Source organism: Triturus cristatus, chromosome 12, assembly GCF_964204655.1.
Source record: "Triturus cristatus chromosome 12, aTriCri1.1, whole genome shotgun sequence".
Lineage (NCBI taxonomy): Eukaryota > Metazoa > Chordata > Amphibia > Caudata > Salamandridae > Triturus > Triturus cristatus.
In genome coordinates this window covers 110,610,198-110,637,020 of record NC_140595.1, presented here as the reverse complement: position 1 = coordinate 110,637,020, position 26,823 = coordinate 110,610,198, and the positions used below count along the sequence as shown (strand labels likewise).

At 45.3% G+C, this 26,823-nt stretch overlaps 1 protein-coding gene across 1 annotated transcript in view; it reads right to left on the bottom strand.

Moving 5' to 3' along the window:
- The window catches only part of NUP210L (nucleoporin 210 like), a 358,615-nt gene that overhangs the window by 161,424 nt on the left and 170,368 nt on the right, over window positions 1–26,823 (bottom strand). Inside the window, exons 21-23 of the mRNA XM_085637033.1 lie at window positions 15,916–16,044; window positions 13,790–13,917; window positions 5,546–5,678 (exon numbers count right to left, since the gene is read on the bottom strand). Of these exons, the coding sequence (XP_085493159.1) occupies window positions 5,546–5,678; window positions 13,790–13,917; window positions 15,916–16,044 (390 nt within the window). The remainder of the gene's footprint in view (window positions 1–5,545; window positions 5,679–13,789; window positions 13,918–15,915; window positions 16,045–26,823) is intronic.

Genomic DNA, 26,823 nt, shown 5'->3' with positions numbered 1-26,823 from the left:
CGGCTGATTCAGGGAATCCTCTTTGGAGGAGAGTGTCATACCGTTAGCCTTTATGCGGACGACGTGGTTGCAATGCTCGAGTTCCCCCTCACCTCCGTCTCGGCATTGCTAGCCGAAATGGAGGAATTCGCAGCAGCTTCTGGCTTTAAAGTCAATGTAGCAAAGTCTTAAGCGTTGAGCTTCTCACTGAAGCAAATTACTATCACAGCTCTTGCTCGGGCGTGCCCTATCTAATGGGACCAGAAGGTTATGCCCTACCTGGGCATTCTGTAGTCCCTCTCCATAGCTGAGACGAAGTCCCTCAACTATTCTCGGCTGCTGCGGCAGACAAGACAGGAGCTCCAAAGGTGGTGACCATTTAACCTATCATGGCTGGGTAGAATAGCGGGCATCAAAATTAGCATACTTCCCAAAATTCTATATCTCTTCCAAACCCTGCCGGTAGAACCCCCTCCAGGTACCTTAAGGCAACTCCAATCTGAATTTGTCTCCTTTGTTTGGGTGGATAGGAGACCACGAATGAACAGAGACCTGATCTACAGGCCTCATGAGTAGGGGGGGTTGGGGATCCTTGCTCTTGCCCGCTACTTCAAAGCGACACAACTGCGGGCTCTCCTAGAGTGGGCTCAACCAGAGTCTGAGAAGAGCTGGCTCTTCATGGAGCGAGCGCTTGCGAAGAGGGCTCTTTGGAAGATCCCTTTCCTCCGCAAGGCTAGCAGACCTCCAGGATTATATGGCTCTCCTGTGGCCCATGCCACACTGAAAGCATGGGACGCAACAGCCACCTGCAATGGCTTGACGACTTTCCCCTCATCCCTCACTCCCATTACAGAGAACCAGGATTTCTCCCCGGGCCTTAATTGGGATGCGTTTAGTCACTGGGATGCAGCAAAACGCAGGTCCGTAGGAGATTTTTTTTATATGGATGGTCCCCGTTCCTTTCAGGATTTTAAGTCTGATTTCCATATGCCTGAAACAGAGCGTTACCATTATTTGCAAGTACAACATTGGGTCATGCAACCCCAAATCCGCACGGGAGCGGAGAGGTCCCGTACTAAGTATGAGCGCTGGCTGCTCTCCAAACAGTCCACGAAGTGAATCATCACAGAACTCTACCACATCCTGCGCCCCCCTGAACAGTTGACCAAATCAGCAGGTCAAAGACAATGGGAGGCAGAGCTAGGCCGGACTCTGACCCCCAAAGAATGGACGGATATCCACTATCGAGCCCGGCACTCAGCACGTAATATTAATAGCATTGAAACGGCCACTAAGATCATGTCATACTGGTACCTTACACCCTCCCGACTTCACAAGCGTGACCCCGATCGCTCTCCCACGTGCTGGAGGGGGTGTGACTCTGAAGGCACACTCTTGCACCTGTTATGGGAATGCCCTGCGCTCGCTACCTGTTAGACACAAGTTCTGGACGAAATTGACAGGCACTTCGACACCACGCTCCTACATTTTCCTGAGTATGTGGTTCTGGGGGTGTCTGACAGACTTACCTATCCCCTTAAGTCTTGCAGAGGTAGGCAAATAGGCATAGCTCTAGGGGCGGCACTTCAAAATATATTGTCACACTGGGGCACAGATAACATACCGAATGTACAGGGATGGCTGCACTGATTATGGTATGTCCTTGGCATGGAATGCATTACCACCTCGCTTCAGGGGGATGGGGCCTCCTTTGCGGGCGCGTGGCGCCCCTTTGTTTCCCTGCTGTGCACTGAATTCTGCTAGCTATCCTGCCCTAGATACTTACGGCTGCTTCGCCTTCCCGAACTGGGTCAAAGCACAAGCTGAACATTACCTCCATATACTATGGAGCGCTAGGCCTGCTTTTCACCTTGCTGCCCAGGCATCTAGAACAGGGGAGGAGACAGGAAAGGGAGGGATGGGGGGGATAGGGAGGGAGGGAGGAAGTTCTTATTTTATGTTTTACTGATGCTCTGCGAAGCAACACGACAGCTATCAGCCTATGACTTAGGCCCCATGTCTAACTGCATCTTGTTTGTTGATAACTAAATAAAATAAGATTTCAAACTAAAACATGCAAATAGCTTCCTAGTTAAACACTCAAGAGGCCACTGTGGCCGGGATTTGTCAGATGGAGAGAGACTTGCATAGGGAGAAAGACGTTTCAACTTGGTACTGCTATCTAGTTTCAGCCCTGGATGGAGGCTGAAGCCTCCATACGTAACCTGCGGAAGGGATTTGCCAAACGCACAGATTGGGGATCTCTGGCAAGTATCATTAAAATTATTGTACAGCACAGTAAAATCGGCTGCACTTAAGAGAAACCATTTCTTTATCATTCACCGGTGCTGCTTGACCACTCTGAAAATGGCTATGGTTATGAGGAATGAAGTATGAACCTGTATGATATGTGGTCTGCGGGAAGCGGGCGATCTACATATGTTCCTGGAATGTCCAACTTTGGGTCCTTTTTGGCAAGGTGTGGGTAAGGTCCTGATATCCGTATTCAATGCTGCTATTAAGGTAAGCAACACTTTAGTCTTTTTTGGCATCAATGAGACAGGGGACTTCGCGGCCATATGATGCTCCAACAGGCTGCCTTTTCTGATGGTTTTGTTAGCAAGGAGGGAGATCTGTTGGAAGTGGCTGCAAGTTCACCCCTAACTACGGCAAAGGGGTTTGCAGCTGTAAGGCAGCTGTATGCAAAGGAAAAAACAGGGCGAGTCAGAGGCTCAGATAGGCTGAGGTACCCCTAGAGTCTTGGCAGCCGGCTCATACAATGGATATCACGGTCCTATGATTACACCCGACCCCTCCAGGAAAGGTGGCAATCGAATTAAAACATTCATGTTGGTTACTGAAGCAGGAGACAGAGCTCCCAGGCACAGAAATGGGATTCTTGCCGACTTTTCCATGTTGTTTACACTTTTTGGTTTTTTGGGGTGATATGTGGAACGAAAAGAAAAAAAAGTCCAGTGGTGTGTCTGCCAATGTAAGTGTTGCATCATGCATGTGCTAGTGTCACAGTGCAAGTCTTACTTTGTAAAAGCCTCAGGGCCTATGCCTTCCAGACCCAGTGTCTGTGTCTTCAAGTCCCAGTGCCTGGGGCCATGGATTGCAAAAATAATGGTATTACTGTGCATAATAGAGAGTTGTAATGGTACCTCCTGTCTGAGCAAGGCTTATCTATGTCAGGGAAACAGCATGTTTCCTGCAGGTCAAACTGCTCAACTGAGTTTTCTGAAGCTATCTATCCACTCTTCCTGCAATTTTTCAAAGAGGCTGAAAGTAAGTCATAGGATGGTTAAATCTGAGTTAAAGGAAACTGAGGAATGAAAAAAAGATTGAGTTACAGGATGGATAAAAGATTGCATTGATAGAACTCAAAAAGATTGATGAATGATGGCTGTAAAGGAACAAAAAGGATAGATGAGAGTTAGAAAGGACTAGGGGCCTAGCTGCTCAATCAATATTCAAGGAGGTAGAAACCAGGAACGATCTCTGGAAATTTACATAATGGATCAGGGATTGAGGAACCAGAAACACAAGGGATAAGTGAGTTACATTAATAGTCTGGACACTCCACTGCAGGATCTTGGAGCGGATGGATGTCCCGAAAGGGTGGCCGTCGTCTGCCACTTCTTTTATGCGCGGACGGCGCCGTTCTCATGTCCCGAACAGCTAAGGGTCTGCAGCGTATGCTAGATCTTTTTTTTATTTATATGGATGGTCTTGACCTTACCACTAACCATCTTAAATAGGACGGTATGGTGGTGGGCCCCAGAATACTAGATTGAAAATTTATTTGGTCAAGGGCCATTCAATTTCCAGGGTTGAGCCCTTTTCATGTTTAAGGATCCTTTTGGATTCCAAACTCTCCGGGCAACCTCTTTTGAAGAAAAATGCCATGAGGTTTAAATCGGCCATCAACGGGGTTGGTCTTCTGGCAAGGCGTATGGGTCATAGCAATGTCAAGGCGATGCTTAAAGTTTTTAAGGCCAAGTGCATTTCACTGGCCTTTTATGTCTGTGAAATTTGGGGCTATGTGCCCTGTCCACAGCTCCAGGTTGCAGAAAAAGCTTTCCTGAGAAGCCTTCTGAACGTACCAGCGAGTAACGCCTCTGAGATGCTTTACGAGGAAGTAGGACTGGGGTACATACTAGATTTAATTGCCTTGCGTCCTCAGTTATATTGGTTGTCCGTCTGGCTGAAAGAGGATTTGTCTCTTAATAGGCTAATCATCTGCGACTGTATGGCCTTGGATGGCATGTTGAGCATTCCTTGGTTTGCTTATATTAGGTGCACTTTTAATTCTCTGGGCCGCCCAGAGCAGTGCTTAATTTGTAAAATATTAAGTGCCAGGGCTTCGACCAGGAGGCCACTGCAGCTTGTACCACCGATCGCCACTGTCATCGCTGTCCAAACAACTACTGACCATCTCTCGCATGTAAATGCGACAGTTCGGATTATTCCAGGCCCCCAAAGCTAAAAGAATGGCTGGGGAGGCAGGTATTAGCAATTTTTTAAAATGTATATTGTTTCCCTAAACAACTGCTATACTGCTCATCTCTAAATTACATGAGCAGCGCAACCTTGTGGCAGACTGCCCTAAGTGTGGTGTTGATAATTAGGTGCCGGTGCCGAGCACCGGAAACCAATTAAGTGCCGGTGCTCAGCACCGGAAAGCACCGGCTCAAATTAAGCACTGGCCCAGAGTTGTTTACTGATCCAGAATGAATAGTTAGGCAAGATATACCATGGTTAAAATAGACATTTTATGAAAGGGCGGCTGCAGAACATGAGGCCGCGGCCCTTCACAGATGCTCTATGCGTCATTTTATCATGGTAAAAACTCTCCCTGGAATGGAGCCCTATTTGCTCCTGGAAATGTCTAACCATGATCGCAGGCTGTTATATATTTTAGTTTTAACATGTTTTATCAACTTCCTAGTAGCCAAGGGGTCTTGGTGCAAAGTGTCAGACCTGCGACCGTTTTCTTGTGATGTTTCTCTCCCTGACTCGCTCCACATTCTCATGGTATGTCCTAGATTTAATCACTTACATTATAAATTCATCCACCCACTTCTTTTGTCAAGGGAATTCAAACAAGTTAGGCCAGCATTTCTTTTTCTGCAATTACTAAAATTACCTACCATCTGTTTTTGTTTGACTAGTTTTTTATCCAGGCTTATCAATGGGTGGTGAATGTCATTATTTATAATTTTTTTTAATATAATGTTTGGGCTTTTAGCTTTTTAATGCTGCGATTTCATCAGTTTGTCATAGAAGCACCATTCCCTTTTTATCTATTTGTTTATGAATTGTAGCGGCATCATGTTTACGATTTCCTAAACTATGTATATTATTTGTATACTTTTGTGATTTTCAGGAAAAATCGAATAACATTTTTACTTACTTACTAACTGAGTTACAGGATTACAAGGGATGGATTAAAGTTTGAGGATCGCTCAGGACACATGAATTGTAGGCTAAGATACCGCCAAGACTCAACACCCACCAGAACAAAGCAAGAAGTCACTCAACAGTTGGACCCTAGTATTCTTACTTCAACTTGCCGAGGAATGGAGGTGAGTGTTCGTCTGTCCTTGTCTCGAGCAGTGACTATCAGCGTTGTCTGACCTACAACAATTGCTTTGAGTAGAAAGCTTGCACAAAATGCGTCTGATGCCTCCACTGCCCTGCAAAAAAACAAAATGTGTTTGTTCTATAAGCATTGGAGATTGCAAAGCATACAAAAGCATGTGCAGCACACTGTGCAAAGGGATTGCTTTACAAAGGCCAGATTAAATATTGTATCACTGTTAACTGCAACAGCAGATTAATTCCAATACAAGGTGTGTCATGCAGTTCCTACTAATCCATAGGATCTGCACGTTTGTTGGACAACATAAACTAGGGATGCCTGGACTGATTCCGGACACCTGCGCAGGATATGTTGGCCTATAGACCAGCTAGCTCACAGTGCCACAGTAAGCCCCCCTAACCTTATCAGGGAGTGAATGGTTTCTGGCAACCACTGAACATGCCAATCCTAACCCCTCAGGGATCGTGGAAACTGATCTGAACCTTTCGCTCAGTCACTGGTACTCACTTGTTCTCAGAGAAATATACAGAATACACAGTGGGGTGTTTTCAATATATTTATTGAACCAACGTTATTCTTGTATAGAATACATGTGCTGTGATAATCAGTAGACAGAAGCAGATGAAAGTGATTACAAGCACTGAAAGCGTAAATAGTAGGGAAAATGTTACTTACCCAGTAACCATCTGTTCTTGGCACGTAGAGCTGTAGATTCACATGTTTTGCATACTCCTGCCATCTAGTGTTGGGTCCGGATGTTTGCAAGTTGCCTGTCTTCGAATAAATCTTTCCAGTCACGAGGTAAGGTGACTCCTCCTTTCAGTGATAGTGTGCATGTGCATCGACTCCATTGTTAGATTGTTTTCCCTCAGAGGGTGAGAATGGAATTAGTAAGTGTAGAATAAAGATGTCCATGCGTATGTCTATGAGTAAGAAACTGCAACAGATATAGGAACCCAGGGAGGTGGGTGGGCGCATGTGAATCTACAGCTCTACATGCCAAGAACAGATGCTTACTGGGTAAGTACATTTTTCCATTCGAGGCATGTGAGCTGTATATCACATGCTTTGCATGGACTATACAGCAGTATTCTCTCAAAACGGTGGCTAACCTGTAGCTGTTGCAGTTGTCTGAAAGAGTGTTCTAAGTACTGCCTGGCCTACATTAGCTTGCTGCCTTGCTAACACATCTACACAATAGTGCTTGGTGAATGTGTGCGGTGTAGACCATGTTGCAGCTTTACAGGTGTCAGCTATGGGAATGTTTCCTAAAAACGCCATAGTAGCCCCTATTTTGTGAGTGGAATGCACTCTAGGGGTATTGTTAAAGTTATCTTTGCATTTGCATAACATGTTTGAATACATTTAACAATCCATCTAGCAATACCTGATTTGAATATAGGATTGCCTTTGTGAGGCAGAGCAAAAGCAACAAAAAGTTGTTTTGTCTTGCAAAATGATTTTGTTCTTTCTATGTAATATAACAACGCTTTTCTAACATCTAAGGTGTGTAGAGCTCGTTCTGCCACTGAATCTGGTTAAGCAAAGAACACAGGTAACTCAACCGATTGATTGATGTGAAAGGCAGATACTACTTTAGGTAGAAATTTAGGGTTAGTACGAAGAACCACTTTGTCCTTGTGAAGCTGGAAAAAAGGTTCTTCTGTGGTTAGTGCCTGTAGCTCACCTACTGTCCTCAGTGACGTAACTGCAATGAGGAAAGCGACTTTCCATGAGAGAAATTGCAGCTCACAATTATGAATTGGTTCAAAAGTTGGACCCATTAATCGTGTAAGGACTATGTTAAGATTCCACACTGGGGCAGGGGGAAGTCTTGGTGATATCACACATTTTAGTCCTTCCATAAAGGCTTCGATAACCGGTACTCTAAAACAGAGACAAGTGCTGTCTATTTTGTAGGTACGCAGCTATTGCAGCGAGATAGAAGTGGATGGATGTATAAGCTAATCCTGACTGCTGCAGGTGTAATAAATAACAGATGATATTTTGTATGGAAGCATCCAAAGATTGATATTGTTATTATTACAATATATAAAAAAGCGTTTCCATTTAGCCTCATAACAAGCTCTTGTAGTTGGCCTTCTGGCCTCTTGTATGATGTTCATACAGTACGGTGGAAGATTCAGATAACCAAACTCTATGACTTCAGGAGCCAGATCGCTAGGTTGAATTCTTTGGGATCTGGGTGTCTGATTTCTCCACGGCTCTGGGTGAGGAGACTGGATGTGTGATGCAGCTTTTGATGTGGAACTACTGACAGCTCCAGCAGGGTTGTGAACCAAGGTTGACGGGCCCATGTGGGAGCTATTAGGATTAATCTGAGGGATGTTTGCCTGAACTTCCGAACCACTAGTGGAATGAGTGGGAGAGGCGGAAAAGTGTAGGCAAATATCTCTAACCAGTCCATCCATAGTGCATTGCCTTTGGAGAGTGGGTGTGGATACCTGGTGGCGAGGTTTGGGCATTTGGTGTCTTCGTGTGTGGCGAACAGATTATTTGAGGAAAACCCCAATTTTGAAAGTATGGGAGGAGAACTTGAGGGTGAAGTTCCCACTCGAGGATTTGCTGAATTTGTCTGCTGAGAAGGTCGGCAATATGATTGTTTACTCCCGGAAGGTGTTCTGCTAGGAGATACATTTTGTGGTGTATGGCCCATTTCCAAATGTCTTGTGCTAGGCGTGACAGTTGGAGAGAGTGTCCCCCCTTGTTTTTGTATATAGTACATAGCTGTCATGTTGTCGGTGCGGACTAGGACAGCTTTGCCTAGGAGGTGAATTTGAAAGGCTTTGAGCGCTAGAAACACTGCTAGCAGCTCTAGATGATTTATGTGGAGAGCCTTTTGCTTTTGACTCTACAAGCCTTGAATTGTCCGATTGTGGAGATGAGCTCCCCAACCAGTGAGTGACGCGTGTGCTGTTAGCACTGTCTGTGGAACAGGTTTGATAAAGGGTCGCCCTTTGGATAGATTTTATGGGTTCCGCCACTGCAGAGAGTGATGGGTGTGGCCGTTTACCAACACTAGATCGGTTAAATGAACCTGCAACTGGTTCCACTCGCTAAGCATTCCTGAAGGGGACACACATGAAGCCTTGCATGAGGAACACTCATGATGCAAGAGGCCATCATTCCCAGCAGTTGCATATACACTCGAGCTGGTAGTGAGTGGTTGGGCTGAAACTGAGCGATTAGAGCCTGAATATTGCGAATTCTGGCTGCATTGGGAAAAGCTACAGCTTTTTGAGTATCTAAAGTGGGTCCTAGATAAGTTTGTGTGTTGGAAGGTTCAAGATGAGACTTCAACACATTGCCTGTAAATGCCAGTTGGTGCAGTAATTGTAGTGTTATGTGAGTGTGCTGGAGACACTTTGGGTAAGTGCTGGCTTTGATGAGCCAGTCGTCCAAGTAAGGGAACACATTAATGTGTTGTCTTCGCAGGTGAGCAGTGACTACTGCTAGGCATTTGGTGAATACTCTGGGAGCAGTGGTGACTCCAAATGGAAGCACTTTGAACTGGTAATGCTGCCCCGCTATTACAAATCTGAGACATTTGCGATGAGCGGGATGTAGTAGCGGTACGGGCTCCCTTTTAAAAGGAGAGACTGAACCTCTTGTTTGAGGAGGTGTAGATGCTCTGGTGACATTTTGTGTGAACGTTGGGGAATGTTTGGAGGATTGGCGGTAAGCTCCAGGCAATAACCATATTAGATAATTCCTAGCACCCATTTGTCTGTAGTTATTGATTGCCAGACGGGGAGGAATTGTGAAAGATGTCCCCCGACAGGTGTTGAATGATTGGGGGGAAGCTGAGGTAAGTCACTGTTTGTTAGGTGAGGGGGAGGTGCGTGTTGTGGGACCTTTACCTTTACCCTTGCAGTTGTAGCCTCTGTACCCTCCTCTAAAGAAACCTCTTGAGGAAGAGGACTGATTGTTGCCTTTGTATGGTGTAGAAACAGTGTCTGAAGAGATATTCTTGGACCCTCCACAATAGAAGGAGCGATGAAAGGAACCACGGTTGGAAGGGGACTGTAGGGCTCCCATAGACTATGCTACATCTGTGTCTTTTTTCATTTTCTCCAAGGACGTGTCTACCACAGGACCAAAGAGATGTTCTTTGTCAAACGGTGTGTTCAGAATGGAAGCCTGGACTTCAGGTTTAAACCCAGAAATCCTCAACCATGCATGTCTTCTTAATAATACACTGGTATTGATTGACCTAGCTGCAGTGTCAGCGGCATCTAATCACACCTAATTGAAGAATTAGAGATGTGCTTCCCTTCTTGTATCAAGTCTAGAGCTTTGGATTTATTCTCATCTGGCAGAAATTGGAGCAATTGCTCCATTTCATCCCAGTGTGCTCTGTCGTACCTGGCTAGAAGGGTCTGGGTGTTAGCAACATGCCAGTGATTTGCTGCTTGGGAGGCTACTCTCTTCCCGGAGGCATCTATAAAAGTTTAGACTCTTTGTCTGGAGGGGGGGCATCCCCTGACGTTGGTGAATTGGCTCATATGCGGGCATTAGAGACCACTAAAGAGTCTAAAGGTAACTAGCCTTTAATGAAAGCTGGATCTGATGGTGCAGGCTTATATTTTTTATCTATTCTTGGGGTGAGAATGCGTGCACGAACGGGGTCTTTAAATATGTCGTCCGCATGTCTCCACATGCCTTTGACCATAGGGAGTGTGTAGGTTGATCTTTGTGAACTAATAAGGGTCTCAAAGAGAAAATTCTCTTCTAGGGATTCCTTATGTAATTGCACCCCATGATATTCATCAGCTCTGCTTAACAGCTCTACATACCCTACATTGTCATCTGGTGGGGAAGGCTTTGGAGGATAAAGGTGAGGATCATTATATCTGTGGGTGACTCAGTATTATAATCCTTCCTGGGATCCGCATTTTAAGGATAATTTCCCCCAATCCCATTATCCTGATAATCAGGTGTTTGTGGTTGTGGCAAATTATTAGGTGTAATTAGTAAATGCTGGTTTTGTGGGGAAGAAGGTGATGGAGGAGGAGGAGAAGGGTCAGGACCAACATGCTTCCTTTTTAAAGGAATGTGATAAGTGTCCTCTGACTCAGGTTTACATTTATGTGGCAATTTAGTAGAAATGTGTCCAGTTTTAGGCATAATATAGAGTTATTTCTGTTTTGGGTCCGGTTTTGAAGGCGGACTGTCGAAATGGGGCTCTTGTTGTGGTACCAGAGCATCTTTGTGTTTAGGTGCCGAGCTTTTCGGTGCCGAAGATTTTGGATCCGAAGTTGGTTTTTGTTTTGGTGTCGAAGGAACCGGCTCCGATAGTGGTTTCGGTTTCAGGGCCGAAGGTTTCGGCTCAGTGCCCGAGTGTGGCCAACTCGATCCTGAGCTGGAAGGCTTTAGTGTTTGTTTCGGTGCCGAGCTGGAAGACAGGGCGTTGGAAACATTTTCTCGGGGCCGACCATGGCCCGGAGGTGGGACCATAGCCTTTTTCTCAGGCTGAGTAGGCCTTTGGGGCAAGAGAGGTTCGGTACTCACGATACGCTGACCTTGTGGAACCTCTTCGTCCATATCAGATTCTGAGATGGATACAGGATCTTCCTGTTCTTCTTCTTCGGCCCCTAGTGCATCATAGGTCTCTTGCTCCGAATCTTCTCTGAAGAGGTCCGGAATGGATCCGATGTTTTGGCTCTGCATTTTGTGACGTCGAGCCTAACAGTCACAGGGCGTTTTCTTCAAGCAGAAAGAGCTGCACATGTCGCAGTCATGTTCGTTGTGCTCCAGAGATAAGCACAAGTTGCACACTTCATGTGTGTCTGTGCACAGGAACTTTGCGTGGCACAGAGGGCAGAATTTAAATGGAGTCCATTCCATCGACTGCGAGGTGGACCGACGCGGTTATGCCCGACGGCCTTCCACGAATTTCCCGATCAAAATAGAGTTTTGATGTATCCGACACGATACATGAAGAAATGGGATACGCGACCGAAAACAATACCGTCGAGGGTAAGTGGATTGTGCACCGAGGGGAAACCCGAGAAACGGTTTCGAACCGGAACGCAGCAATACAAGTCCAAACACGATGGCGGAAAAAAAAACAATCTAACAATGGAGTCGATGCCCATGCGCACTATCACCAAAAGGAAGAGTCACCTTACCTCATGACTGGAAAGACTTCTTCGAAGACAAACAACTTGCAAACATCCGGACCCATCACTAGATGGCAGGAGTATGCACAGCATGTGATCTACAGCTCACATGCCTCGAACATATAGTTCTACCACGGTGCTAAAACAGTGTATATATGCGGGCAAATAACAAGGCAGTAATCTGGCGCACTCCTACTATGCAGAACCCTAATATGAGTGTACCTAGGGTATGTGCAGGTGTGCAGCTAAGAATCACCCCTAGGGATAAGCCAACCCCATTACCTTGTGAGAGAGAACGTAGAAGCCCACCTTGGTCACGAACTGGACATTCCCTCACAGAGATGTTAGACCACTGTGTGGTGAAGTTTCAGCATGCAGGGACCCTCTGTGTCAGCTGAAGTGCCTCCTCTGCTAATCTATCGGGATGCTCATTATTTGTAATAGAAAGCATCCTTGTAATACGTGTAGATTAGCGATGTTATGGAAATGTAGATAGCTCTATTGCCCCGTGGATAAAGATAGGACGACATTTGTACATAGTGCGTAAAGAGACCTAGTACATGATGTTTGAGTCATCATGATAATGTTGTGCGATGCAGGAAATGTAAACGAAGTAGTTTCAGAGAAGCTAATCCAACATTGTCGTACATGTAAATATGTGCAAAAGTTCACGGCTGAAATGTTATTGTGAGGACAATGTAAGAAATAAGCTGCTTCGCTACATGGGCCTAACCCGGGAATATAACAGGGAATACTCAAATATGAAAATATCACTGGGAGAAGCTCAGAACATACATTAAAGTGAAGAGAATCAAGTTTTTACCTTCATGTAACAATATAACCGCATACTGACATCATGAGCATTGCAAATGTATACACTGAGTATTTATGCCAAAGTAAGAAAAGGACCAGCAGTAAAAACACATCAGAATACAATGGGGATATGAGCAGCAGACTACCTACATGAAGATAGCAAGTAGACTCAGGGTATGTACATTATGACGTAAAAGAAGACACAGAATACCTAAGGGGGTAAGCAGAGTATGAACATCAAGGTATGAAATTGGCAACAACCTACTCACACCTTCTAACAAAAGGATACACGGAGTATATAAACAATAATAACAACAAAAGATAACAATTAAAAAGGGGATTACCTACATGGTGGCAGCAGGACAACATATTGAGTGTGTATGTCAGCGTAAGAATGCTAACGTAAAAATGTAATCAGCAAAGTACCTCATCAAAATATCAAGGGGACAAAGTGCTTACACGATTGCCATCAATTTACAGATTGTTTACTTTAGTAAACACAAGGAGACCACTATGTGTGTAGGTCAGGATTAGAAAGTAAAATGCAAAGTCCTTACATATTAAAGACAAGCGGATAAAGTCCTTCCATCAAAGTATGAACTAGAGTAGTATTAACTGACGTCAGGGTGACAAGGGAGTAAGAAGAACGCCTACAGAATGGGCGAAACTGTTTCTTACTTCAACGTGCTGAGGAATGGAGGTACGTTTTTGTCTGGACTTGCAGGTGCTTAGCAAAGAGGTAAAGTACTAACATCAAGGCAACAAAGGGATATGTGGAGTACTTTCACAAGAATAACCAGCTCTGAGCATATGCAGCAGGGTGAGATAGCAGAGATCCAAGGGGTGAAAACAACAGTACTACGGAGGATGCGTGTCAGGGTAACACATAAAGCAGAAAAGTATTTACATAAAGACACATAGGGGATACAATACAACATTGTAATACAGTGATGTAAGTACTTGAATAAATGTAGCAAAGGATACACACAGTATATGCATCAGGATAAGAAAGGGAAACAAAGAGTACTTACACGTAGAATGAAAGTGGATAAAGGGCTTCCATTAAGATGGAGTTGGGTACTTATATCAGTGTAATAGCACAAGAAAAATAACACTTACAGGAGAACAGCCAGGGGGCAAACTGCATCTACATCAGTGTCACAGAAGACGCAGCATCCTTGTCTAACAGAACAGCATTAGAAATTGTGTTCATACCCAAGGGCAAAAGCTAAAGAGGGCGAGTACTTACAGGAGAGTAATGATGGGAGTTGCTGCCTGCAGATGGAGATCCATACTCTTGAAATATTTATTTGGAAAAGGGTGTTTATAAACATTCAATACCCTCAAGATGACTGGAACCATTTTACCAACTTCAACCTAGAACATAAAAGAAGGGGCATAACATGATAATCACCTGTTTGGCCATCATACATTTCTACCATTTATACTTCTCAAGCTACTTTCTCCTACGATATCCCTCTCAAGACTTAAAATTTTGATTATGAGCTACCACACACCTACTGCTTATCATGATTATTCAGATTATGCAGCTGAATTTTTGTTTTTTCACCACAGATACATTCAATATGGACTTTAAAAATATCACATGAAAGAGCAACTTTTGGTAAATTTTGCAATCGAACAATGATCTCTGACTAGGGCTGGTCGCCCTTCAGAGACTTCACTTCAGTTTGACTACGGAGGGTTGTGTATCACAGCAGCAGGAACTGAAGCAGCTGCTGGCAGACTATAATGATTCACATTTTGTAAAGCTTAATATTGGCATTCAGTTTGTTTCCAAACACTCCTAATTTTGTTAAAGAAGTAACACATTGAGACTTATAATGTTCTTCCAAAGATGAGGGCATTTTTACCAATGAGAAAAATGAAAAAGGATTTGGAATCTATGTCTCCTACTGTTAAAGTCATCAACTGAGCCACTTTGTTATAAGTCTTGAAATCTGTCCTTCAAGATTGGCACACACATTTGTATTCTGGGCACATGGGTCAGATCCTAGACACTGAAAGAATTTCTACAAGCTTCCAAAAACTGCTATAAAATTTTTTTTAAAAAAGCTAAAATGTCTTAAATGTGATATCCTTTCGGTGGCCCTTCCACCAATCTGTGTATTGGCACTGTTCCTATAATGGCAGTGCACATGATGCAATTGTATAGAGAGAAACAAAATTCAGAAACTATAGCTATAATATCTGGAAGGCCTTGCATCACAGCCTGCAACAATGCACTCTAGGAAACAACACCAGGTCTAAACCTTTTTCCAAGAAGGACCCTGGGTATATCAACAAAAAAGGAAACAATGGTTACTAAGGATTTATTTAAACAGAGTTATAGGAACTATTTTCAAAGGGTACCAATGGGCACATCCATAGTATCAACAAACTCAGTAAGCAAATAAAAAAATATTTCTGAATAGTAAACATTATTGATTTATTATACTGACAAACGGCCCCAGAATCGAGATCAACTGGTTCAATTAAACATATTTATAATAAATGTAAGTATGATTTGCAGATGTTATAGTGCTGATGGCGCACTGGGCAGTGAATCGAGGGAGAATAAATGTACACAGGGCAATAATAAAAATACAGGTGGACAAAGAGTTGCTACAAGTCAGGGATGACAAATGCAAAAACAACTATTGATGGACAGAATGCAGAACGATGTCATACATTCACCCCAGTACAGAGATCTGGGTCTAAATCCATCGTTTTTTTGCTCACCTTTGCCATTCCAGTTTGGGCCCAGCCATATGCAAATCAGTCTTGACCCTGACCCAATGGGAACAGTCCAGCCAGAACTGCCAGGCCAGGTCGTCCCTGGACTGGAAACAAGCATCCTAGGACCGGTTTCGGGCTATCAGCCCTCATCAGCCAGGATAGCTTGATTCCAGTGGCATGGAGAGCAAGGGACCCACGTCTAGGCATACCTGCCCCACTCGGGGTGACAAATGCAAAAGGATTGATCTCTGAGGTTTTTAAGGGAAATTGTTCCACTATATCCAGCACTAGACTGGATATCAACGTTTTGATCCTTCTGTGGAGAAGCGGAAGACTCCTGAGGACTGAAGGGAAAATGCCTGTCAGTCTATACCATCTGGATGGGGTTCATAACTATTGTACCAAACAGCAACATGTATTAATTCTGGGCATAATAGTCACATAGTATTTCTGCAGTTAAACTAAACTACAATTACTACATGATAGACACCGAGGCAGGGCGCCATCAATGTCTGTGTCTTCACAAAACACTGTACACCTGGCTCACAAATGGGAACAAACAATACTCCTAGCCGTTAGGCACTAGATGTCTTGACTTGACCAAAGACCAAATCCCTCAACCACCCATTGTCTCACCTTGTCAATGAAGTCCAACTCCATCTCCAATATATCTGACACACCTATATGCACTATGACTGGACCATAAAATGCAAGGCACAGATCATGGACCGCAATAGTTACAGTCCCAGGATTCAATGGTGTGACCTGTAAGCACAATATGGAGGCACAACACAGATGTCATCAGTGCAACTTTGTTATTCAATTTCACAAACATTAACATGTTTTTATATCATTCACTTCTAATAGCTGTATTTTTCTTATATGATTTGCTCACCATCAACCATTTTCCTACTATTTGGTACAAAATGTGTGCTGTATTTTATCACAATATATTTACATCGCTCACTTCCACATGTCCTAATCTGGTAATATTTTTACCGCACCAATTTCCTCCTATGTGTGCACGCACAGGCACACAGACGCTCTCTCTCGCTCTCTCTCTAATTCAGTGATCCTTCCTTGTCCACATCCCATTACCAGACACTATCACTCTTTTCCTCTAAATAAATGGATGAATAATTGAATCCTTATTGTACTTATGGCATAGTCAGACTACATACCTTGAACACTGTAGACAATTACTTCAGGTAGTGAGTTGGCTTCCATACTTTGCTATAGGCGCTCTTTCCTCTTTACTACTAACACCTTTTTCTTCTGGCTTTCCATACCAACACAACATTTCTCCTTACTGCTCTCTGCTTTTTCTTAATCTCCATTTAATTTTTATTTTTTTGACATTTGATTGATTTTTATACATGTAATAACCAACAACCATCAGGTGCAAAATGTAATGAACTCTTATAGACCGTTCACAGCTTCTTACATAACATAACATGTGTATTTGTAAAGGGCACGTTCACCCAGAGGTCTCTTGGCGCTGAATAACAGATGTTCATTGTTACCCAACTCAATGGTACTCATTTTATCGACCTCAGATGGATGAAAGGCTGAGTGGACCCACCGGGATTTGAACCTGTGACCATGAGGTCGAACACAGGCCCCTGCAGTGGACGCATTAGTCCACTGGGCCACCAGACCCGGTTCTTAACAATAATCACCTTATTCTTCCAGTTTGCTGCTATTTCCTATTTTACTATCAGCAACATATAAACCATAAAAGTCCAATTATTTTTTTTCACTTATGTTTTATTGGCATTTTAGTGCAATCAAAAAAGAAACATGGCAAAAAATATTGTCAAAGAAGAAGACATAACACATGCAAAAGAAAACAATAGTATAAACAGCATTCCAGGCAATACTTATACTGCTTAACTCGAATATATATTCCTCCCTGTGGACTCATCTCACTTGCGCTCCCTTAGTGCCTCGTAATAAAATGCTATATCTTCCAGGTGGTGTGGAATGTAGACGGTGGGTATGTCTTTAAGCAGGAGACATCTTGGGCTAACGTGAAGATCAGGAAGTGATGGTGGTGAAAGATCGCACGGTTTTCTAGCCTCTCGCTTGCGGGGCTCAGGGATGTGACAATAGGGCCCATACATTAATATAGGAGAAAAAAAGTGAGCCGATTAACAAAACCTTGTTTGTGTGCAAACCTGTGTCTCAAGGGGAGGGGTTGTCCCATCATCTGTAGGAGAACAGAGTCGGGGTCCGGTGCAAGGGGGGGTGGGCTGGGGGGAGGGGTTAATGGGACAGGTGAAGGTCCCAAGCCGGTTTACCACTATGCAGGATATCGAAGTCCGGGCAGTACATGGCGGCAACTCGCTGGGGACTAGTCCTAACGAGGGCTCAAGCCCTCTCACCCCAAGTCAAGTGGTCACTCCCTGTTATTTCTGGTCCCTAACTTCCTGGTCACCTGCGACTGTGGGGGATTCCATTCGTCCATCAACTCTGACCACAGGGGGCTAGGGCCCTGCGGTGCACTCAACATGCCTCCTCCCACTTCAATGCTCGTTCCTCAGCACAAGCCCATAATGTGACGTCCTTGACCCAGGTGTCCACCCTGGGTCCCACCGCCGACTTCCAGGCCAAGGCGATGCATCTCCTGGCCAGCGCCAGTGCTAAATCAAGGAACCTGTTCCCAACCTTCTTGGGTGTAGGCCTGGGAAAGGCGCCCAGGAGGTAAACATCAAGGGTATTGGTAGGCGATCTATTCATCGTCCCATTGAGCTTGAGGGGGACCTCGTCCCAGCAACCGTTAAGACTGGGGCAGCCCCATGTCATATTTCCAAAGTCGTACAAAAGGGGGTGGTGATGGACGGAGCATCAGAACCAATCAAACACTCACACCCAGTCAACAGATCTGGGTTTGATCCATCACCGTTCTTTAGCCCACTCTGCCACCCCAGTTCAGACATGGCCATATGCAAATCAGTCTGACCCTGTGCCTCATGGGAACAGTCCAGCCCGAACTGCCAAGCCATGCCTTCCCTGGACCGGAAACAAGCTTCCTAGGACCGGTTTCTGGCATTTCAGCCGTCTTCAGCCAGGCTTGCTTGAATCCAGTGGCAAAGTGAGCAAGGGACTCACGTCTGAGCATACCCTGCCAACTTATGGCGAACAAAGCGGTACAAAAGGGGGTGGTGATGGACGGAGCATCAGAACCAATCAAACACTCACACCCAGTCAACAGATCTGGGTTTGATCCATCACCGTTCTTTAGCCCACTCTGCCACCCCAGTTCAGACATGGCCATATGCAAATCAGTCTGACCCTGTGCCTCATGGGAACAGTCCAGCCCGAACTGCCAAGCCATGCCTTCCCTGGACCGGAAACAAGCTTCCTAGGACCGGTTTCTGGCATTTCAGCCGTCTTCAGCCAGGCTTGCTTGAATCCAGTGGCAAAGTGAGCAAGGGACTCACGTCTGAGCATACCCTGCCAACTTATGGCGAACAAAGCGGTACAAAAGGGGGTGGTGATGGACGGAGCATCAGAACCAATCAAACACTCACACCCAGTCAACAGATCTGGGTTTGATCCATCACCGTTCTTTAGCCCACTCTGCCACCCCAGTTCAGACATGGCCATCTGCAAATCAGTCTGACCCTGTGCCTCATGGGAACAGTCCAGCCCGAACTGCCAAACCATGCCGTCCCTGGACCGGAAACAAGCTTCCTAGGACCGGTTTCTGGCATTTCAGCCGTCTTCAGCCAGGCTTGCTTGAATCCAGTGGCAAAGTGAGCAAGGGACTCACGTCTGAGCATACCCTGCCAACTTATGGCGAACAAAGCGGTACAAAAGGGGGTGGTGATGGACGGAGCATCAGAACCAATCAAACACTCACACCCAGTCAACAGATCTGGGTTTGATCCATCACCGTTCTTTAGCCCACTCTGCCACCCCATTTCAGACATGGCCATATGCATTTGTCACCCCGAGTGGGAAGGGTATGCTCAGACGTGAGTCCCTTGCTCTCCATGCCACTGGAATCAGGCTATCCTGGCTGACGAGGGCTGAAAGCCCGAAACCGGTCCTAGGATGCTTGTTTCCAGTCCAGGGAGGACCTGGCTTAGCAGTTCGGGCTGGACTGTTCCCATGGGGCACAGGGTCAAGACTGATTTGCATATGGCTGGGTTCAAACTGGAATGGCATGGTGAGCAAAAAAACGATGGGTTTAGGCCCAGATCTCTGTACTGGGGTGAATGTATGACATTGTTCTGCATTCTGTCCATCAATTGTTGTTTTTGCATTTGTCACCCCGAGTGGGAAGGGTATGCTCAGACGTGAGTCCCTTGCTCTCCATGCCACTGGAATCAGGCTATCCTGGCTGACGAGGGCTGAAAGCCCGAAACCGGTCCTAGGATGCTTGTTTCCAGTCCAGGGAGGACCTGGCTTAGCAGTTCGGGCTGGACTGTTCCCATGGGGCACAGGGTCAAGACTGATTTGCATATGGCTGGGTTCAAACTGGAATGGCATGGTGAGCAAAAAAACGATGGATTTAGGCCCAGATCTCTGTACTGGGGTGAATGTATGACATTGTTCTGCATTCTGTCCATCAATTGTTGTTTTTGCATTTGTCACCCCGAGTGGGAAGGGTATGCTCAGACGTGAGTCCCTTGCTCTCCATGCCACTGGAATCAGGCTATCCTGGCTGACGAGGGCTGAAAGCCCGAAACCGGTCCTAGGATGCTTGTTTCCAGTCCAGGGAGGACCTGGCTTAGCAGTTCGGGCTGGACTGTTCCCATGGGGCACAGGGTCAAGACTGATTTGCATATGGCTGGGTTCAAACTGGAATGGCATGGTGAGCAAAAAAACGATGGATTTAGGCCCAGATCTCTGTACTGGGGTGAATGTATGACATTGTTCTGCATTCTGTCCATCAATTGTTGTTTTTGCATTTGTCACCCCGAGTGGGAAGGGTATGCTCAGACGTGAGTCCCTTGCTCTCCATGCCACTGGAATCAGGCTATCCTGGCTGACGAGGGCTGAAAGCCCGAAACCGGTCCTAGGATGCTTGTTTCCAGTCCAGGGAGGACCTGGCTTAGCAGTTCGGGCTGGACTGTTCCCATGGGGCACAGGGTCAAGACTGATTTGCATATGGCTGGGTTCAAACTGGAATGGCATGGTGAGCAAAAAAACGATGGATTTAGGCCCAGATCTCTGTACTGGGGTGAATGTATGACATTGTTCTGCATTCTGTCCATCAATTGTTGTTTTTGCATATTTCCAAAGTCAGCATCAGGCGCCGTGCAGCAGGGACATCCCCTAGCATCACCGCCATAAAGGGTCATGAGTCTGTGTGGTGTCAAGTACGTCCTATGGTTGTAACTACATCGGATGTATTTAAGACAAGAGTTACGGGAGGCCATCTGGGGGTAGGCTAGAGCCCTACCCACTCAGCGTACATCAGGCCCCGCCACAGGTCCGCTGTACAGCGGGCCCATAGTGCATCCAATGGTGTCCTGGCCAGACCGTTTAAAGTTCTGCAGAACCAGGTGACCAAGTGACTGCCGGAGCCCTTAGTTAACTGAAGTTGAAGGACACAATGAGGTTGAGGTTTCGTCTCACCTGCGCCCCAAAGGTTCCAGAGAGTGCCCGTAAGAGCCTCATACATGAGAAATTGCCCCAAGGGCAGGCTGGTCTGCTCTGCCAGTTCCCCCGAGTGGGATCAGGAGGCCGGCATAGAAGCAGTCACTCAAAGTTACTAGCCCTGATTCTGTCCAATGGCTCAACTGCCCTGCTATGAAGAAAGTGAGGGGATTCTCATGGGGTAACCCCAACAATGGAAGCTCAGTTGCATAGGGTGTCGGCCACCCTGACCATTTCACGCATTGCCGCCAACAGTACAATGCTGTGGACAGGAGTAAACTCGTGCGAGGAATCTTCAAGGTAGGACTCAGCAATTTGGACAACTACATCCTCTGATTGGGTTCAGTGCCCAGTAGGCCAATCTCTGCCAAACCGACCCCTTCCAGCCATCTGGTGACCCACTGGAGTTGTGCTGCCATGATGTGTAATTTAAAATTTGTCACCCCTAGTCTGCCCTCAATGGAGGCGGGGGCGATGGAGAGTGTGAAGGGAAACCTTGTGGCGGCCACCATCCGATCTGAGGACGAAGACCGTGTCCAGCCGCTTGAACCATGGTGCCGGCACCCTGACAGGGAGATTTACAAAGAAGTAGACAGCCGTGGAAGCTAGATCATTTTAGAGAGCGAAATACGCGACATAATGGGCAGCTTGAGTGTTCATCAAAATAAGACACATGACTTGAGCTATTAGAGTGCCTTCCCCTGGTTGCCCTCGCACCGGTCTGGAAGGTCATGAAAGATTTGTATGTCTAGATACTTAAAGGAACACAGTGCCCAGAATATATCCAGTAGGCAGGTGGTGGGTCTGAGGGCTCCCTCAACTACTGGAATTACGCATGTTTTCCCTCAGTTCACTCGGACGCTGAAATCCTCCGGGAGCTGCTACACCTGTGGAATTTCCTGGCCCCCATTCTGCAGGTATATAAGCAAATAATCTGCATAAAGGAGATGACGTGCACCATGTCATCCACCGCAATGCCCCACCCTGCTCCCTCCACCCGGAACCACTCTGCCAGTGACTCGATGGCAAAGGCGAACAGCAGGGGTGACAGTTGGCAGCAATGCTGTGTGCCCCGAAAAGCTTCATAGGCTCCAGAGATTGTTCGCCCTGTCCGAACACGTGCCATCGGGTGGGTGTACAACAGGCGTGCCCACGATCATAAAGGGCGGTATAGAGCCGACATAGATTGAGGGATGTATTGTGGGTTGGTTTGAACCAATTGTAATACGTGTGGATCAGGGCCTGCATATGAGGCGAGCACTTTGCTAAGTAGTTTGAAATCAATATTAGTTAGCGTAGATAAGGGTAGAAAGTCAGAGACCACCACGTCTGGAGATCCTGACTTAGGCAAGGCCACCGCAAATGCCTTCCTGGTTGTAGCCAGAAGTATCCTGGCCTCATATACTTGTGCATGCATCTCCTCCAATTTTGGTGCCAACAGTCCTTCAAATTTTGCATAGAACTCCGAGGGGGGTCTGTTGGGGTCTGAGGATTTACTCATCACCTTTGCTTTATTAGCGATTCTAATTTCCTATACAGTGACCATGCCACCCAGCGGGTCCCCTACGTCTGCAGGGAGTCTACAAAGGGCTAGCTGGTCCAAAAAAGGGCAACAAGATGTTGGCAAAACACTCTCAAGAGGTCTGTAGAGGGAAACATAATAGTCTTGAAACGAGCCACTAATGTCTCGCAAAGAAAAGAGGGTTACCCCGGCAGAGATCTGCAGATGAGTGATGGGGGCCCCTCTGCCTTCAAGCTGTGCATTAGCATATTCATGAAGAGTATCCGCCAGTCTCGTGATTACCCCCTCAAGGTCCCTCTAACCACCAGTTTGAAGGCTTCCTACTCTACCCGTCGGTACAATGCCGTCCCAGGGTTCATGACAAAGTATTGAGTTACTTGGTCTTCTAAGGGACCCGGAAGGTGGCATACGCTAGAGCCGCTGGATGCAGCCTACAAGAAGGTATTGTGGAGCACTCCTTGTATCAGCAGGAGTGGGTTGTGGTCTGACAGGGTACAACCAAGGAATTGTGTGTGAGTGATGGACCCACTCAACGCCCTAGAGCACACAACTTGGTCATTCGTGGTATGCACCTGGTAGAGGCCGGAATAAAAGGCGTGTTGGGTGCGACAAGTGTCCTCCATATCCCGGTGTGTAAGCTGCCCCGCAAAGCGGCAGCCGCCCAATGCGACTGTGCTCCAGGCAACAGAGGAGTGGATCGGTCCAGGGTGGTGTTGAAAGCACAACTGGAATCGCCTCCAAGAAGCACTGTCCACCCCCACCAAGCAGCTCAGTCGTGCTGAAAGAGAAGCAAGAAAATGAGCCTGGTCCTGGTTAGGGGCATATATGCTACCTAATACTATCTGTCTGCCACAGAGTCACCCCTTCACTAGTGCAAACCGACTGCCTTTATCTATGTCGATCGTTAGGCCCTCAAAAGGGACCCCTCCCTCACCCAGACAAGTGCTACTCTCGCATAGGCAGAGTAAGTTGTGGCCTGTAATTGGCACCGTCAACGCCTCCGCCTATGAGCCTGTGACATTGGTCTCTTGGAGTAAATCAATATTGCCCCCCTCCTCCTAAGATATATCAGGACTTTATGGAGCTGACCCCAGCCCCCTAACATTCCATGTCCTCAATTTATGAATTGCAAATGTGGAGGTCATGATGTGTGTCGCGTCTCAAACAGAAGCATGTTATGCCCTGACCTCCCACAAGTCATATTCACCACCGAGACAACACTGATCAAGAAAATAAATAAAAAATCCCAACTCTCCAACCCCAGAGCAGCCCAGCAACAGTAAACAAACCAAACTGTAGTGTTCAAAAGCGCAAAAAGCGCACAGCATTATCATTCCAATGTATCTGGAATGGCGATATGGGGGGGGGGGGGGGGGGAGCAAGTACCGGACAGTATTGCGGCCTCACTAAGCTGCGCAAGACCAAACACATTATTCATTGTCCAAGCAGAGTGATGTATCCCCTTCCCACTCCCTATTGAGAAAATCCCCTAAATGATGTCCACCACTGTCTGCAGAGTCACAGCAGACAGATCCTCTACCCCTAGGTGCAGTGATTGTGAGACCCCGAAAGGTCCCGCTACCGTAAGTGTCGGGGGCCTTCACTTCGGTGAACACCGCCACCACCTGGTAGGGCCGCCACTCGGTCCATGTCTGTCTTGACGTGGGCCTCATCAGTCCTAGAGACATCTACAACACTATAACTTAGTTTGAATGGTAGGATGTAAATTTAAGTTGTTCATATACGAGAATATCACATTTAACAGGAACTACCCTGTAGGAGTAAAGCAGTTCATTCCATCACAACTGATCAGAGAATCCAAATAATTAAAACACATTTCCTTGTGCACTGACTAATACTTTCCCAAAACTAACCAATTTTCTTTTTCTACATGGTTCTTTAGTCTGGCAGACAGGATGTAATAATAAAATATGTGCCTCACTCGCCTTCATAAATTCTTTTTGACATTGGTTGACATAAGCATTCCTAAACTTTACAAATGGGACACTAATTTGCAGATATACATGGCTTTAAATATGGGTTTTCTTTCTATAAATAGGGCGTCTTCTAATCCTTCCAGAGCCATGTTTGAATTTGAACTTCTATTCTAGTTAGAAAAATGTTCTATACTAAATTGTCTTTAACATCACACAAAATATTTTAAAATGTTGTCTTGGATCCAGGGTCAAAGGGATAGCATCAAGCTTTCTTGCATCAAATGGTTAAACGAGTGCCAGAATGCGGTAATGTCCTGAGAGGTACCAACGAGATCTTGGGGAAACATACTAGCTTTCCAATAACACAGTCACTTCTGGCCATTGCCATTGGTTATTACATAGTCCAAAACTTGTTTCGGGTAAAAAGTAAATTTTTTAAAACAAATGCTTTTGTAATTTGAAATATTAACCATAATATACTTGTCTAACGTCATCCCAAAATTCATCACCAACAAGCTATCTTAGGCCGGAATTAACCAGTAAACAATTGTTTCCAAAAACTAATCCAAATTCTGACTTGTCGAATTTAAATTGGGACAATGTTGAGAAATCCAGCACTCAGTTCTTTAAAGGGAGTAATTGAGATATTTGATACTATTGAAAGGTGACACCTGCAGTTGTAACTGATTGCAGTGAACACAGTGAAGCAAGAAAATACACAGCTACTGCCCTAAATGCCCAGAGGACTAAGTACAGACTAAACAAGAGTGTAGGTAACTTGGAACTCAATAGTACAGGGAGAACTTATCCAAAATCTGCTGCAAAGCCCCAAACAAACCAATGGTTCAAAGGCTTCTTAGAGGTCAGTAAGTGAATTGACATTCAACTCCACCATCAATAATGTAGAGAACATCATCCAACAAGTATAAGGTCTCTGTTTGCATGTGTGTGTCCGTGTGTGTGTTTTCCTGTGAGCACGAGCGGAGTTAGGGCATCAGTGGGTATACAGTGTGAGTGAGGTGGTTTTAAAAATGGAATTTGCTGCATGCGAGTGGAGGGTTTCGGGAAGAAGTTTTATAAATGAAATAAAACAGGGTCTGGAGTGGAACACCATAAAAAATAAATGTCTCATGCATTAAAACCAAACCTCCTGGTCATGTCTCTCTGTCCGATGGCCCACTGAACATTAAGGTGATGAGTGCCAGAAACCAAAACTGGTCTACAAAATTGATTTAGTATTTGCTGCCGGGCTAGCACTATTGTGTCAAAAGGCGATAATCAGTGTAGCAGATGTATACGTGGATGCAGTGGATATTACACTTTATTCTTGAAAGTTATTTATGCAGGTAAATTAAAAGCATTTGTTGTGGGTTAGTCGATGACAAATCAATCCACTAGAGACACTGGAGGCAAGGCAGTAAAGCTGATGTGGGACTTTTGAGCCAAAAGGTAATGTCAAGAAAGAAAAATGGTGGGCGAGATATATTTTGCTAGGAATGAAGATGTATTACTTAATTCGGAGAAGCAAAGGGTGTGGCGAAGAATCCTTAATCCATCCTATATTTACCTATATGTATTAACTATAGGATCTGAAGGTGAATCAGACTTAAATAAATATTCTGTGAAATGGTGTAGTAGGGTTTGTGAAAGAATAATTTGTGAATACAGGTGGCATAGCCATTGCATCAGATTAAAGCAGGAGAGATGCAACTGTATGAGACAGGGAGTGCAGGCTTCCTCTGCAGTAAGTCTAAGACAAACAGCTTTAGTTATAGTGAAAAGAACTTTATGGTGGATGCATGTGCATTCACTTAAAGTCATATAATAAGAATAAATGGGTTGTCAATGACCTCCTATCAAATACAAGGCACAAAGCAGCCATGCTAGGAAGAGCAGGGGTAATTTGTTCCTATCCACTTTGTGGATAGGAACAAATTACCCCTGCTTGAAGGGTCTAAACAGCTGACTGTGTTTATAATCCAGGAGTAGGCATAGTAATTTTATGGACTACTATTTGTATGGCATTCACTTCTTGGTTATTCAACTAGTCATGCAAGGAGTATGTTTAAAGATGAAAACAAAGCAGATTTTCCAGAATGATACCCTGCAAAGAATCATTGTTGGGGGCCTAGCATGATTTGCAGGAGTACAACTTGACTTAGAAATCAGACAAGTGAGCATGATTAAAGTGCTAAAAAAGCACCTGCCTCCTAAACTAATGGGTAGTTTCATAATTTCTCAGGCTATGCGATTACTAGCTGATGTTTATGAAAAACATTTCGGCTGAAACTGCAACTTTTATTGGTACAATGAACAGCTAAAAGAGTTTGATATAAAATAAGATATTGCTGTTAAACCAAAATCTTTAGCCATTTAATACTGAAATGGAGACCATATTAACTCTGCATGCGAGCGCACTGGGCCTTCAGGAAATATTTTTGCAGGGCCAAGGCTTTAATAAGAAGGAACTAATGT